General features: G+C 37.7%; 2 protein-coding genes across 2 annotated transcripts; one reads left to right on the plus strand and one right to left on the minus strand.

Moving 5' to 3' along the window:
* The first annotated feature begins 2,307 nt into the window (after nt 1–2,307).
* On the plus strand, nt 2,308–4,660 carry LOC126379812 (uncharacterized). Its single transcript, XM_050028727.1, has 7 exons — nt 2,308–2,898; nt 2,982–3,058; nt 3,182–3,309; nt 3,463–3,573; nt 3,667–3,768; nt 3,953–4,042; nt 4,393–4,660. The coding sequence occupies exons 1-7, from the start codon at nt 2,719–2,721 to the stop codon at nt 4,644–4,646; spliced, it is 942 nt and encodes a 313-aa protein (XP_049884684.1). The 5' UTR covers nt 2,308–2,718; the 3' UTR covers nt 4,647–4,660.
* A 138-nt stretch (nt 4,661–4,798) lies between these two features.
* LOC126379811 (putative nuclease HARBI1) lies at nt 4,799–6,298 on the minus strand. Its single transcript, XM_050028726.1, has 2 exons — nt 5,787–6,298; nt 4,799–5,704 (listed from the first exon to the last, which is right to left on the minus strand). Exons 1-2 carry the CDS (start codon nt 6,072–6,074, stop codon nt 4,940–4,942), a joined length of 1,053 nt encoding a protein of 350 aa, XP_049884683.1. The 5' UTR covers nt 6,075–6,298; the 3' UTR covers nt 4,799–4,939.
* Between the last annotated feature and the right edge of the window lie 8,626 nt (nt 6,299–14,924).

Genomic DNA, 14,924 nt, shown 5'->3' on the forward strand with positions numbered 1-14,924 from the left:
AGCAATGTGGGGAAAACCGCCTGGGCTAAAAGACCAAATAAACAAATAACTTCTAAATTTGAATAACTAGCGCCTTACGTCTCTGTCCATAAAACAGTCCCTAAAGAGCCAGTCCGAACTAAAAACCGTAGACGGCGCTAGTATGATTAGCAGTAGCCAGTGGCGGATTTTTGATCAAAAAAGTGGCAAGTCGGAGGATTCTCAGAAGTTTTTCTGATCACTTAGGTTATTTATTGATCCATTAATATATTCGTTAAACATAATGCAGGAATATAGCTTTTATTTAGAATTTATACCCATGTGAAATTTTAAATTAGAAAATATAATAGTTGGGAAGACCGTCTACATTAAGAGAGGGAAGTCCGTCATATGCCGATCTTGCCTCAATCCAGACATTGTCAACTATTACAGCAGAGCGTATTTTATGCAAGACTAGTGAGATAGCATTTTGCGTCCCATTCTGTTAATATTTTGTGTTTGTGTGTGTTCACATTATAAATCTTACTGACTTATACCTAATATTAAGTAATATGTGTACGTCACATAGTCTACCACCAGACAATCAAGACGCTTTTTAGTGACACCTCATTTAACAAATGTTTAACTCTGATAAGTGCTTCAGGGGTTGGGAGGGAACAAACGTGTATACACACATCCATACATACATAGCGCATAACCCTCTCTTTGCTTCACCGCAGTCGGGTGAACAATATGACGAAATGTTTACAACCACTGTCACCAAAGATATGCCGCGGGGTCTTGCCTTGTTTTACAAAATAATCATTTACCTGTGTAATGAAAGCCTTATTCATAAATCGGTAAAATACGTATCAGAATGGCATTGCTGGTTCGCCGCCTGAAAGTATTTTCATACGTCTAGGCCTACGATTTCTTACTAATAATGCGTTTTTTCTTTTGTGGACGGACTTGCCACACACTGCATTGGAAGACCGTCTACTTGGCATGTTTTAAAAAAACGATTGTATATCAAAAGATTACGGCGCTTTCTCTTATATTTAGACTTATAAACATAGCCAAGTAAATTATCTATCATACCCGATCATATAACTTGATCTACAAATGATATCTTCTTCAATAAACTTAGTCAAACTCAAATTTTAGAACAGTATGCCGGTCTTCCCCACATTGACCTTACCTTTGTAAATGTGGCGTCCAATATGGAAATAAATATTTTTTTCTTTCTTTCTTTCTAAATATATCGTCTAATGACCATTAGCGTGTGTTAAAATCCAAATAACGAAGAAATCCCATTTTAACACCCTCAATACCTACGACCCTTGTATGTAGATATATTCAGGATTCTATCAAAGGTGAATTATGTCTGTCGGACGTGTAAGTGGCTGTATTGGTGAAGGAAAAGATGAGATAGCGTAAGCCGATAAAATCTGCAATATTATTCCCGCAGGATATTCAAATGCAATACTTTCCGCCACTGTTATTATTGTGACTAGACTTTAATAGTTATAGACTTAGTATAACAATTCAACAACATAAAAATAAGTTTGATGCTTCACAGTCGATTACGACTACAGCGATAGCAACTAGTGGACTCATCATAAGCCCATTAACGTCCCCACTGCTGGGGCACGGGCCTTCCCTATGGATGAATAGGGAGATCGGGCCTTAAACCATCACGCGGGCCCAGTGCGGATTGATGGTTATTAACGACTGCTAATGCAGCCGGGACCAACGGCTTAACATGCCTTCCGAAGCACGGAGGAGCTCGAGATGAAAAGTTTTTTTTGTGGTCACCCATCCTATGACCAGCCTTTGCGAAAGTTGCTTTACTTCAACAATCGCAGACCGAGCGCGTTAACCGCTGCACCACCGAGCTCCTCTAGTGGACTCATTGAGGGTTATGGTTCAAATTTTGGGACGGCTGCACTCTGGTGTGCTCACAATGGTCATAAATAGGTACCTAACCATATAATTACTAATTTCTAACCAAAATCTGTAATAACAGTGTTGAAAACAATTAATTACATTTCACTTACTTACCCCTTATTTTTACTTGGGTCAATAGCGTAATAATTGAAGCTACAGCAGATCGCAAAGTAAGTAGCCACTTGTTGAAAGAGGACGTCGCACCGGTAGATGGTGTTCTTCCACATGCATCGCTGAATCAGCTGGTTACAGGAGGATGCCGGTGATAGCTGCAAAATAATGAAATACTATTGCCATACTTAGTGTGATACCACAAATCAAAACCCACTCCGGGACAAATAATACTAAACCTACGTTCTCGTTCGTACTATGTGAAATATAACTAGATTCACTCTCACACCCGTATTCTAAGATGTTTACTCAAAACTGCCTTCACTCGGTCCTCAGCCAAGGCCACCTTAAGGGATTCTCAAAATCTCCTTGAAATCGGTATTCTTAGTTGACACCTCAACCTTAACGGAGGTTTCCTCCAGCGAGGAAGAGTGGAGGTATGACGTCATTGTTTTCGTATTATTTTGTTGGCAGCATGATAGAATTCTGTTGGCTGTGGTCACGTTTGTAGTTTATGGGAACATTTAAACGTCAAACAAATTGTCAAATCGACTTTGACAGTTGATTTCGCGGTACCGGCTTTGTTTATTTCAAACACAAATTTCAGACTACTTTGCACTGAGCAAGTTATCATCCGTCCCAAACTACTTTGTGGAGTGTGAAAGTGTTTATTAGATTTGTAAAAGTGTTTATCAAGTCAAAATGTCGAGCGGATCAACAAGACAAACTTTTACTGAACACGAAAAAGTGTGTCTGCAGGAATTAGTTTTGAAATATAAATTAAATTCTGTTGCAACTATTGGGGCTGGAAATGCAAATGTAAAAAAAATGGCTTGGGTACGCCTTACACAAGAATTTAACTCCATTGAGACCAATAGTAAAGTAAGTACCTAAATGTAGCACATAATATTAATATCATTCCTGATTTTGATTAAACTTACAAACAAACCTTTGATTTCTTTTAGCGAACAGAGGCACAATTAAAAAAATGTTGGGACAATTTAAAAACCAGAAGAAAACAATTTCTAGCACAAGAAAAAAGGTAAAATATCATATACTTTCTTAAAAGTAAATATTTAATTATTTACTATTGTTACAAAACACAGTGCAATGCTGTAAGTAATGTTATTTTTAAGCTTCTCTTTTTTTCATTTGAATTTGGAAGGGAACGCATGAGGACCGGAGGTGGGTTGTATGCAGCTAGTACCTCTCAAGGCTCCCAGGAGGCTATTGATGCTGCTCTTTTGGATGCCACAAATATAGAGCTACAAGGCGTGTTTGATAGTGATAGTGGTGAGTTATCAGGATATACATACATACCTTATTCCACTTACTAAATAGTTTTTATTGATATTTCTTTTCTATGTTCAGTTGAAAGTTAATAGAATTTCACCGAGTGGCTCTTGCAAGTAAAAATTATAGCAATTGATAACATTTTCATTCCAGATATGGTGTTGGACCACAACATGTTAGCCCCAGTACCCGATCTCCCTGCACCTGCAGCCCCTGCAGCACCCGCTAATACCTCACCTGGCGAAGGACCATCCCAAATACAAAGTATAATAGTTAAGCTATATTTTTTGCCATTTCTAACACAATAAACAACATATTTTTTTTTGCAGAATACATTATGTTTTGCCTTTTTTGCAGAAGCTATTCCTGTGGAAGTTGATATTGAAATAATGGATAATCAATATCGTCCATCAGCCGGGTCTCGTCTCTCCGATTATGACCCACCTTCTCTAATTCAAGGTATTTTCTTAGATATTTTCTTAAGTTGATTATCTAGTACATTTAAACAAAACTATAGGCTTGATTATTATTACAAGTAATCTAAACCAGTGTGAAGATTTTAAAGATTTTAAGAAAGAGGTGTGTTTAATGAACACTTATGTAACCTTATTTAAGTAACATATTTGGAATTTTTTATTTGTAGAGTCTGTTCCAGTGGCACAAGTAGAGCTACCTCGTCGACCATCAACTGGATTGAGAGAACATGATTATGGAGCACCTTCTCAAACTCAAGGTATTCTTATTATAGCAATATTGTTGAACAAAATCTGCTTTATAAGTAACTAAAATAATTTCTAATGTATTTTGGGTAACAAATTCCTAGAAACCCCATGCTGATCTTGCGCGACCCAACTCCGTCCACAAAAGTTTTTACAGCTTTCTTATCTTTTGTTTACATTCACATCTGTGAATGTGATGGCCATCTGTCAGCACTTGTGGTGACCTTTTTTTATATTAGCCAGTTAAACGTATTCACTTCATAGTAAAAAGAATCGGTTAAAAAATATTTCTATTATAAGTAACTGTGTTTATTAAGCCTGTGAACTTTCGTGCGTTTTAACATATCTTCTTGTTACGTTTCAGCTTCAAAGAACATTCGGGCTCATGTAATTAATCAGGAGTTCACCTTGCGAAAGGATAGATATCAGGTGATAGTGGACAGGGAGGAGGAGCTACATAAATTGAGGATAGCAGAGCGGGAGTGGCTCGTAAAGGCAGCTGAGGAGACATATCATAAAGCTCGCCTTGAAAAGGAAAGTGCGCAGGAGTTGCTGCTATGCAGCCGGGCTAAGCGAGAGCTAGCAGAGCTGCATCTTTCTAGGGAAAGAAAGAAATAAATTGATAGTTTTTATTACATTTTTTTTATTGAGCATATCCCTTGTATTTGGAGCAATAACTAATTTTAACTATGATACAAATAATGGAATCTTAAAGAATATTTCTAAGAACTTTTTCTATATGAATTATAACATAATATTATAGGTATTTAATACATATCTAACATCTAGATAGAAACTAAACTAGTACATAATACAATACAGTAACTCTTTATTATTTAAATACAAGAAGCAAGTGGTACAAAAGGCGTTCTTTTTGCTGAGGAAACATAACTAACATAACAAAATTATACTTAACTAAAATGTCTTGCGATAAAACTAGCTCTTATAATACTACCTCGTTCATTGTCTGGAACAGGTGTTGGTGGGTCTATCCTTGACCTCAAGGGTTCTGGCATTTCTTGGTTAGTGTTAACACTGATATTGTGCAATACAGCACATGCCACGATGATGTTAGGGACATTTTTTATTTTGTTCTGAAGCTTCCTGCTTAAACAAGCAAATCTTCTTTTCAGGACACCATTCAGCCTTTCTATAATATTTCTAGTACTGATATGGGATCTGTTGTAGCACTCCTGATCTGGTGTTTGTGGATTTAGCACGGGAGTATACGTGTAAGATGACTGTGCATATCCACTGTCCCCTAAAAGTATGCCAGCACCTACTAAATCCCCTTCTTCAAAGCGCATACTACAACGGCTGTTGCTGAATATGCGGGAATCATGGGCAGATCCTGGCCACCTCGCCACAATGTCGTAAATCAACATTTGTGGCCCGCATATTAGTTGTACATTTATAGAGAACTCACCTTTTCTATTTCTGAAAAGTTCTCCATTTTCCCGACTCGGATTTTTAATTGGTACGTGAGTGCAGTCAATGCACCCGATTACCCCTGGGAATTGAGCACGTTGGTAAAATGCTCTCTTCACGTTGGCTCTCTCGTGTGCTCCAGGGAACTTGATAAACTCAACTACTTTCATTGCTAATATTTTCGATAGCTTAGCCACGATTTTAGATACAACTGGCTGACTGATCTTATGCAGGTCTCCGCAAACAATCTGTTGAAACAGAAATAGTTTGGTAAATATTTTTTATAACTGTAGATAAGTAATTATATAAATGCTTGAATGGCTAACTTACCTGGAAGTTTCCTGTAGCATAAAATCTTAACGCTATGAGTAGTTGCAATATGGGTGGTAAAGGTAACCCTTTGTTGGTTACATTTGATTGCAATCCAATCAGTGGCAATATCATATGAACAACGGTATCTTTCCTAAATCGAAAGCGTTTTTGAAATTGTTCTTCGTCGTAACATTCCAAAGGGTTTTGAGCGTCTCTGATATATTTCCGCGCCGGATAATCGTAAGGATTATCATAAACATAATCCATAAACTCTTCAAAGTCACTATATAAGTCACTATCACTCATTTTAATAACAAAAATCGAAGTTTGTAATATAAAAAGTATCGTCACAACAAGCGTTCGCACGGATTTCAAGCGTTGAGTAGTCCTTAAGGTTGGTCACGAGGTACCTTACATTTGACAGTTCATTCCTCAATTTTTACTCACCTCCAGTGAGGAAGAACCATAAGTCGAGGACGTAAATGTCAACTATGAATACCAAAAATCCTCAACCGAGGTTGAGTCGAGTGGAGGAAATCTTGAGTGACATCTGAGAATACGGGTGTCAGTCTGCAAAGCTCGCTGGCGAGTTCCTTATACTTTTCCATCCACGTAAAATCATCCTAACCAGTATAATTATACCATCAGGTTTAAGTTGTCGGTGTGTACGTGTCATCCGACGCAAATCAATAGTAAACCTAAGAATATAGTTGAAAAAATATCATCACAGATATTTGACATAATTACAATTTATAATTTATACTCTTATCTAGTTATCGGAGTCGTACATAGCAAACACATTCATAGAACAGGTATGGTCGTGAACGGTTTGAATTAACGTCTCAGATTAATTGTAAACATAATTATTACTTAGGTGTATAACTATCGCTGAGTATCGGTTACACCGAGAAATGTACCTCCAAACCTGAACAGAGTTCCGAGCTAGTGGCGGCCCTAGCATAAGATTTAGGTTAGGTTAGACCTCTTAGAGGCACCCTAGAGTTCCTTAAAGTACATTTTTTTTCCATTAGTTTACGGCCACCGAAATTTACCTAATTATTATGTTTTTAAATGTTGTTTACGCCCAGCGATTTATGAATGTGGAGAAAGCAAGAGAAGTGTGTCAGAATCGAAGCAAATGGAATTCTATAGTCTCTGCTTACCCCGGTGGGAAATAGGCGTGAGTTTATGTATGTATGTATGTTTACGTCCAGCCGGTTTGAGTTTTATGTGGCCGCAATGTAATCCGATGAAGTTATTTTGCGGCCAGGGTGGACCAGTCTTGGTTGTTTTTGCCGCCGCCCGCCCCCCCCCCCCCGCATTTCGGCGCCCGGTGAGGTGGCCCACCTCGCACCGCCCTAGGGCCGCCGCTGCTCCGAGAGAAAAAAAATTGAGATACTTACAATTAATAAAATCGAACATATCATTTGCCTTTGTGATAAGGGACCTCAAAACACCAGCAACATAGATAGCTCATAGAACTATCTACACAAGTTCCTGGATAGATACCTACGATAAAATATACCTAAATACGCACAAACAAAAACAATTTTGTTCGTAATATAATAACATTATACCTACCTTAACTAATCTTATATACAAAAACAATAAACCTGTGATCGAAAGATATGCTCACTAACTCGTGATATTGCCTGGTTTGTGATTTTTAATAATTCAGCAGAAAAGGGACCGTTTTTATTAAACAACATTCACTAATCTACTTCCCTTGGAATCTCAATAACAGACAATCTGTAGGACAGTGCTACCTAATTTTACTAATCCAACTTGACAGGTTGATCCCAGTGGGAATTCTTTCGCCAAGAGCACAGAGAATATAAGTACCCACTAACGGCATGGACAGGGGCTCTTTGCTTTATTAACAAAATAGGTTGATATTACCTACTCCTTTGATATTTTTAATAAATCTTTTTAAGCGTCACTTGACCAAATGTCAAAAATCGGTAAGTCGAATCGATGAACGCCTGCGGAAATTATGTCCAGGTTTAAACAAGTGCAGGATAATGCCGCCGTCGCTTCGTTATTGAATGTAGCGAAACTATTTGAAGGTCCCGATTTAGCCATACTGTATTAGCGCTACACTAACTAGAGGCCACCCTCACCCTGCAAATCAGACCTAATACGTCTATTAAAAAGAGTTAATTAGATTCGAAGATCACGGTTGTGGACGCGCCTGAATGACTCTATCCGCGTGATGATGATAATGATGAACTTACATCATAGAACATCTTTTCAACAGATATACTGTTGAGTTCTAGCACAGTGTGCAGGGTGTAGAGTAGTTCTTTCTGTTCTGGTTCGACTGCCACCATGGAGTGCAGGAGTGGGGCGTACCGCAGCGCCAGGAACACGTCATCTGGCGTCACGTTCATTGGTAGTGTCCTGCAAAACCAAACCTATAGTTAGGAAAATACTAAGAGTGTCACAGATTAATAGCATCCGGTGTGCCTGACACTCAATGACGTCATTTGATTCCTGTGACGTTAGCGTCATATTATTATTATGACCTAAATACTTTTTAAAATGTAGCAGAGTAATAAATCACCATTTTTTGGCATAAGTATATGATATATATAATATGATGTCTTATTTTTTGGTGTAGGTCCTAAGGTCGATGACCCACCTATAGTAACTTTGGTGTCAGGGCAATTATTAATTCGCCAAAGGTTTCTGACAGGGCCAATATAGCGACTACATAGGTATTTGTTTCAGTAAGTAAGTAATAAATAGCCGGGACCAACGGCTTAACGTGCCAGCACGGAATCGTCTTGTTATTTTACTCTGCCTTTTAACTGCTCTCTTATAAAACTTGATCGGCGTTTTTCTCAAATATCCTTGCCAATGTTGTAGAAGTCCATGAGGGGGTGTGCTGATTATAAGCTGGAACGACACGTTAGATCCGCAAAGCTGACACCTATACCTAATCTCGATATTCTCGATACCTACTTAATCACCTAAATCATTTTATCTTTAATAAAAAAGGTGCTATTTACTAATTTTCTAACGATTTGTCTATTCACACAAAAGGAATTATCTTGTGTTTATGATGCATGTACGTGTGTTGCTTATAAGTATCCTACGTTCCTTACTATATTTTACACGTAGGTAGGTACCTACCACTCCCAAGTAACCGAAACTGAAATTTTAACGACCCGCCTACGACGAAACCAAAGGAAAGGTAAATGTATGCACAACGGGCAAAATTATTAAATTTTAATCAGAATAAGCAAGGTACTTAATGTAGGTATGTTTCATTCCTTCAATTGCATCTGTGACCCACTTTGTCTGCAAGTTTAATGTCTAGTTAGTTAGGTACTTACCTACTACTTACCTAAGTATATGATATATTTTTTCTAGTCACTGACACAGATATTATAACTCTAATTATCCTATTCAGTCGTAACACTCTAAACTAAAGTAATGCGGAGATATCAAATCGGCTAGAATTTAGTTGCCAAAATAAGTAGGTACCTAACTTAGTTGAATCATATTTTATGAATGTACTATAATCTAACCCGTGTTTCGCCGCTTATTGGACTATTACATTAGTAATGAGTAGAGTTGGCTTTAGGTATTTGACACGCCAAATAAGGTAAAAAATTAATAAAACACTATTATTATTAGGTACGCATATGACGATCGCATTAACATTACGTAGGTACCAATGCTACAATCAGGTTAAAGATTTACAAAGAGAAATAGAAATTCACTTAATATGAGAAACAATAAACAGTTATTAAGTATTAGTTTATAGTAGTTATCGAAGAGTTTATAATATCACCTGTATGTGAATTTATTGTGTTAAAGCGTGAATGTGATTTCAGTCGTGCTGGTTACAGTAGAATGATGAAAGTATTCCATAAACACCCACACCTCACACTCACACACACCACACCACACATGTGCCTACCTTCGGGGATGCAGGCGTGCTGGCTATGTTATAAATACCTACCTATATTCTGACTAAATATGTGATACTTACCCCCTCCGGTTGATCGAGGGGAGGCCTGTGCCCAGCAGTGGGACGTATATAGGCAGTTTATGTTATGTATGTGATACTTATTTACCTAGGTACTGCCTTTATACTTAACAACCCACCTACCTACCTACTCTCCAAGTTGAAATAGCAATAATACCCTGACACCAGCGACGTTGAGGTTGCTAATCTATTTCACAACTCCCAAGATAGAAGAAAAGTGTACTAAATGATTTGTGGGTAGAGCGGTGATACTGACGGCGTTCGGTTTACTAGTACTTAACTATAACACCGAATAGCAAGTGTTAGATGGTTGCTAAGGCATCTATCTGTTATTTATAATGTCTGTACAGTCAACCATTCTTCTTCTTATGGTGTGGGTTGTGAGGTGGAATACTAGCCTCATCAACCTTGGTGTCAGGGTTACTATTGAGCCGCCAAAGGCCCCTGACATGGCTCATGTAACGACTACTTACTTAGGTACATCAGTAAGTAGTAACCGGGACCAACGGCTTAACGTGCCTTCCGAAGCACGGTCAACCATTTATCGTTTAAATAACATATCGTCCGACACACTGCGACTTAATGGCCTCTGTGGTCCAGTGTTTGAATCCCGGTGGGGACATTTCAAAGAAATCACTTTGTGATCCCTAGTTTGGTTTCGACATTACAGGCTGATCACCTGATTGTCCGAAAGTAAGATGATCCGTGCTTTGGCAGGCACGTTAAGCCGTTGGTCCCGGTTACTACACGATAAGAAGACTGCGACTGTGGAAATAACACGAGTCTGTACAGACTCTACAAATAACAGAAAGGTAGCATACCAACCATCTAACACTTCCATCTGTGGTTCAGTGGGATGAAATCGTTTTGTTGCGAAACTACACTACGCACCGATAACGCACTTAATAGTAAGTAATAATAAAACAATAAATAAATAATAAACGGAGGTGTAGGTACCTACACGTCATCGGCAAACTTGCGTGCTGCTTTCCTGGAGATGACGTTCAAGTTGCATATCGTCACCCCTGGAAATGGAATGTCCCATATTGCGCCCTGCGTACTTTCTATCACCTGCAACGCAAGAAAAACAATTCAGTATTTCTTCGTAGTTCCCATTTCCGGCATCATCATGCCTCGCTTAGAATAATATGAGACATTATTTACTACCAAGTCATGTGGGTAATACTATTTACCAAGGTCAGTAATTAGTCGGGTAGTAGTTGATAGTAAACTTATAGTACCTACAGGTAGTTTCTCTAATTTTCTGGGTTGATAGATCAAAAAACAGGTCAAGTGCGCGTCCGAGGGTACCGAAGGCTGACTTTGCAGTTGAAAACCTATTTCAAGTCTCCATTGAAATAGGTAGGTCGCGATTAATTCACCAACTGCGAATAAGCTTGTAATTACAAAAACATATATTATTATTTTTCGGATTTACCCGTTTACGTCTGTGGAAGTATCTAGTACCTCATAGGTTTTTGTTCCCCTAGAAAATGTATATGAAATTAAGGCTAAAATGCCAGCATCGTTGGATTGCGTTAATTTAGATTTTTTATAGATTCAAAAGACCACAGACATAGATAAGTACCTAAGTATATTATATGTTTATTTCATCTTGATACCTCTAAGCATTGAATAATATTATGTTGCCATAATAACTTCAACACGTTCCTGATAAAAAGACCTTGATAAATAGACGGAAGGACAACAACGTAATCCTGTAAGTGTTCCGTTTTTCCTTTTTAGGTACGAAACCTTAAAATGACGCCAAGTGAGACAAACACCGCCTAATTAATTTTTAAACCGACATTTTTCCTTTTCGGTGTAATGGGAAATTGCAGGTAAATAAATATAAATTAAAATAAATTTAGGTTTTTGCATGAATCGGCATGATTACCGCGTTTAAAAAAATAAATTTTGACGTGAATACCTACTGCTTTCAATAAATCTGCTACCCACTATCCTTTCTGGATCATCATGATTACACTGCAATTGGTAGGTACCTATTTGAATATTAACAAAGTTTACTGCATAACGAGAAATAGGAATATTGAAGTTCATACACGGGTGGTGGCATAACTAAAACTAGGACACGAGCTGCACATTGAAATAACTTAAAATAAACTATCTAACTTTATAAACTTTAACAATATATTTTATCGTCCCCACACATTATCAAAGGTAGTAAACGAGATACCTTAGCTACAGTTAGTTCATGTCTTATATACCTACCTACATATACTGAAAAATAAATATCTACCTCCAGTGGGAAAGACTAATGAATACCTTAAAAAATGAGTGGTGAGAACTGTTTTAGTATTTTCAATTCTCGACCAGAGGAGTAGCTTAGCTCAGTCCGAGAAGGTTGTTTAATGTTTGGGCTTCTCGTAATTTGTAAGTAGGAACGCAAAACATTTTTTTATGTACTTATTTGAACGTTATGCACGTATATGTTTTATTGACCGTCTCTTTTTTATTAGGTATAGGTATATAAAAAAGAAGTCGTACGTGGTTGGAAAGTGAACCAGCATTTAGGAAAGAAGATGATTATCGGTTAGCAACCGTTTCGCAAAAATTCAAGTAAATTATAATGAATATTTTAAGAAACACAGGGTGTTAGTGACGTCGTAACGAAATCTTTTAGGGATGATTCAGATTTATAGGATTATAGAGAGATAGGTATTGAGTTGTTATCGCAAAACTATTGAACTTAAAATAATTAAGTAAGTGGAATTTTCCATCGCAAAAGTATACAATTGAAACTAATTTAAAAAAAAAATAAAAAAATATTTTTGTGACAGAAAATTCCACTTGATTTCAACTTAGTCATGGTCAGAATCTTCGTTTAAAGTTTTCGTTACGATGTCACTTACACCCTTTATATATGAAAATACTTACCTACTTACTAAAATGTTCTTTTACTAGATTTACAAAATAAGTAGAAACCCCTTCAATAAAAAAGTAAGTAAGTAGGTACACATACATAAAAATGATGGATGAGAAATTGTGCTGGTTTTCGTCTCGAACATCTTATAGAATTTTAGTAGAAATAATAGCAAGCGTGGCCAATTATTGGTCAGCAAACATTTAGTATCGATCGCCATCGACTCGCAAAGAAGAAGAAGGAATGATAGTCATTTTTTATTCATAAAGTAGCAGAAAGAACAGACACTCGGATAAGGAGCCAATATCCACCAGAATCGATTTAAGTATAGGTACGTACATCCAAGAAGTGGCATGTCCAGATGTAAGATAAAGCGGGAATTACGTAGGTATATCATCGAGAAATTACTAACTGGGCTATCTTCCTAAATTCATATTTAAAAAATTCGCAAGTGTTTGGGCAACGTTTGTCATAGGATTTATTTAAGAAAAACCACTTTTCCCAACATGCTTACAGTGACTATTGGGTTCCTGGCGTACCACTTGTAGGCGGTGACGACGAAGTAAGCGGCGGCCACAGTGCTCACCAACACAGCCAGCGCCCAACAAAGTCTGCAAAAAATATCTAAGTCTATGAGTATACTTTCACAGTAACTAGAAATACTTACCGCATCACGCCTACGTAATAGACAATTAAATATTGTGAACATTAGGTAGGTAGGGGATATGCTAAATATTACTACCTACGTACTAATAATCCACTTTATAATAACTAAGTATTTAAGTACCAAAGAACATAAATAAATCGATACAGACCTTTCATACACGTTTAGATCCTCCATCACAATATATTTGTACCCATGCAAGTCCGTCCGTTTACAAAACTCGACAAACTTGTTCGCGAAAAATCCTTTCCTTGGGTAATCCTTTCCATTTTCGACAAATCCTTTTTTGCTTTTTATAAAAGATGATTTGTCGATGTAGTGTACCATATTTGTCACACGTTGGTGCATAAATATGGGAGACACGCGAGCTGGGGCACCGCACACTGAAAAATAGCCGCGATTTGTCGACGACACACCACCCGGTAATTACAAGCTTAGATCCGAACACAAGATACCACATGCAACCCTCACAAATGGCGTATGAAACACGCACCTAACTGTTAGTAGATTTTATCATTATCCACAGTATCTACGCATAGACCACCTACTTAAATTTTTATAGCACATAATATTCTGCCCTTGAAAAGTTTCTATTAATGACAATGAGTCAAACTTCGTATGATGGTTGAAAGCTTCATCCTTCATCAGCGGGAGTAAGTTTTCACCTTTGTCAATTTACATCGACAATTAGATAGTTAGTCGCGTGTTCGGCATTCATTTCATAGACACCATTATACATACCACTTCGGACCTAGGAACTAGGAATAATTCGAACTAAACCAGAATTTGAACTTAGGCATAGAATAAGAATAATAGGTATAGAACGGCACCTCTCCGCTCTCCACTGAGCCGAGTCTGAGCTAGGTTTACCTCCCCTCGAACATAGTTTAGACATGAATCGTGAAGGCAGCGCGCGGACCGCTGTTTTTATTTTTCATCAATTTAGTTTATATGTTCGAATTTTGAAATTGGACGCCGACGTTCTTTCATCTGATTCGAATATTTAATCTCACTAAATTAGGTATTGTAATCGGCAGTCCTCAGACGTCACACACACAGTTGCACGTATTGATAATGTCAATGGCTAGTGTATAATTGTAAAATGAGGTTGTTTGTATGAAGTGTCCGGTGTGTGACTTAGGTAATGATATTTAATACTTACCAAAGTCAAATATAACGAATGGAAGCAGCATTTTGTATAAGTAAGTATGTATTTATTAGCAAAAAGTCTGGTAAGCTGTGTATGTATATGTATTATTTAAAATGGAGGCAGTAGCCCAATCATGAATGACCCGATCGGGAGGATGGCCGTTTAGCAGGCACTTAGTTTTCAAGCTCCTTGGAGGGCGGCACGTTAAATCGTCTGTCACTCAAGTTGGCAAAGATAAAAACTCTCGCAAATGGCATAGAATAAATAGTAATACGGATAGAAAGGCGAGGAAATGCGATGTTGAAAATAAACTAAAACCCACTACTTCTCTCGTGTGGGATGTAACATCACCAACTGACCTCAACAACCCTCATAATTAGTCCAAAGGCCCCTGAGGTGGTTCATCTAACGACTACATAATCAGAACCGACTGTTTCACAAGCCGTCCGATGCACGGATTA

Source organism: Pectinophora gossypiella, chromosome Z, assembly GCF_024362695.1.
Source record: "Pectinophora gossypiella chromosome Z, ilPecGoss1.1, whole genome shotgun sequence".
Classification (NCBI taxonomy): Eukaryota; Metazoa; Arthropoda; class Insecta; order Lepidoptera; family Gelechiidae; genus Pectinophora; species Pectinophora gossypiella.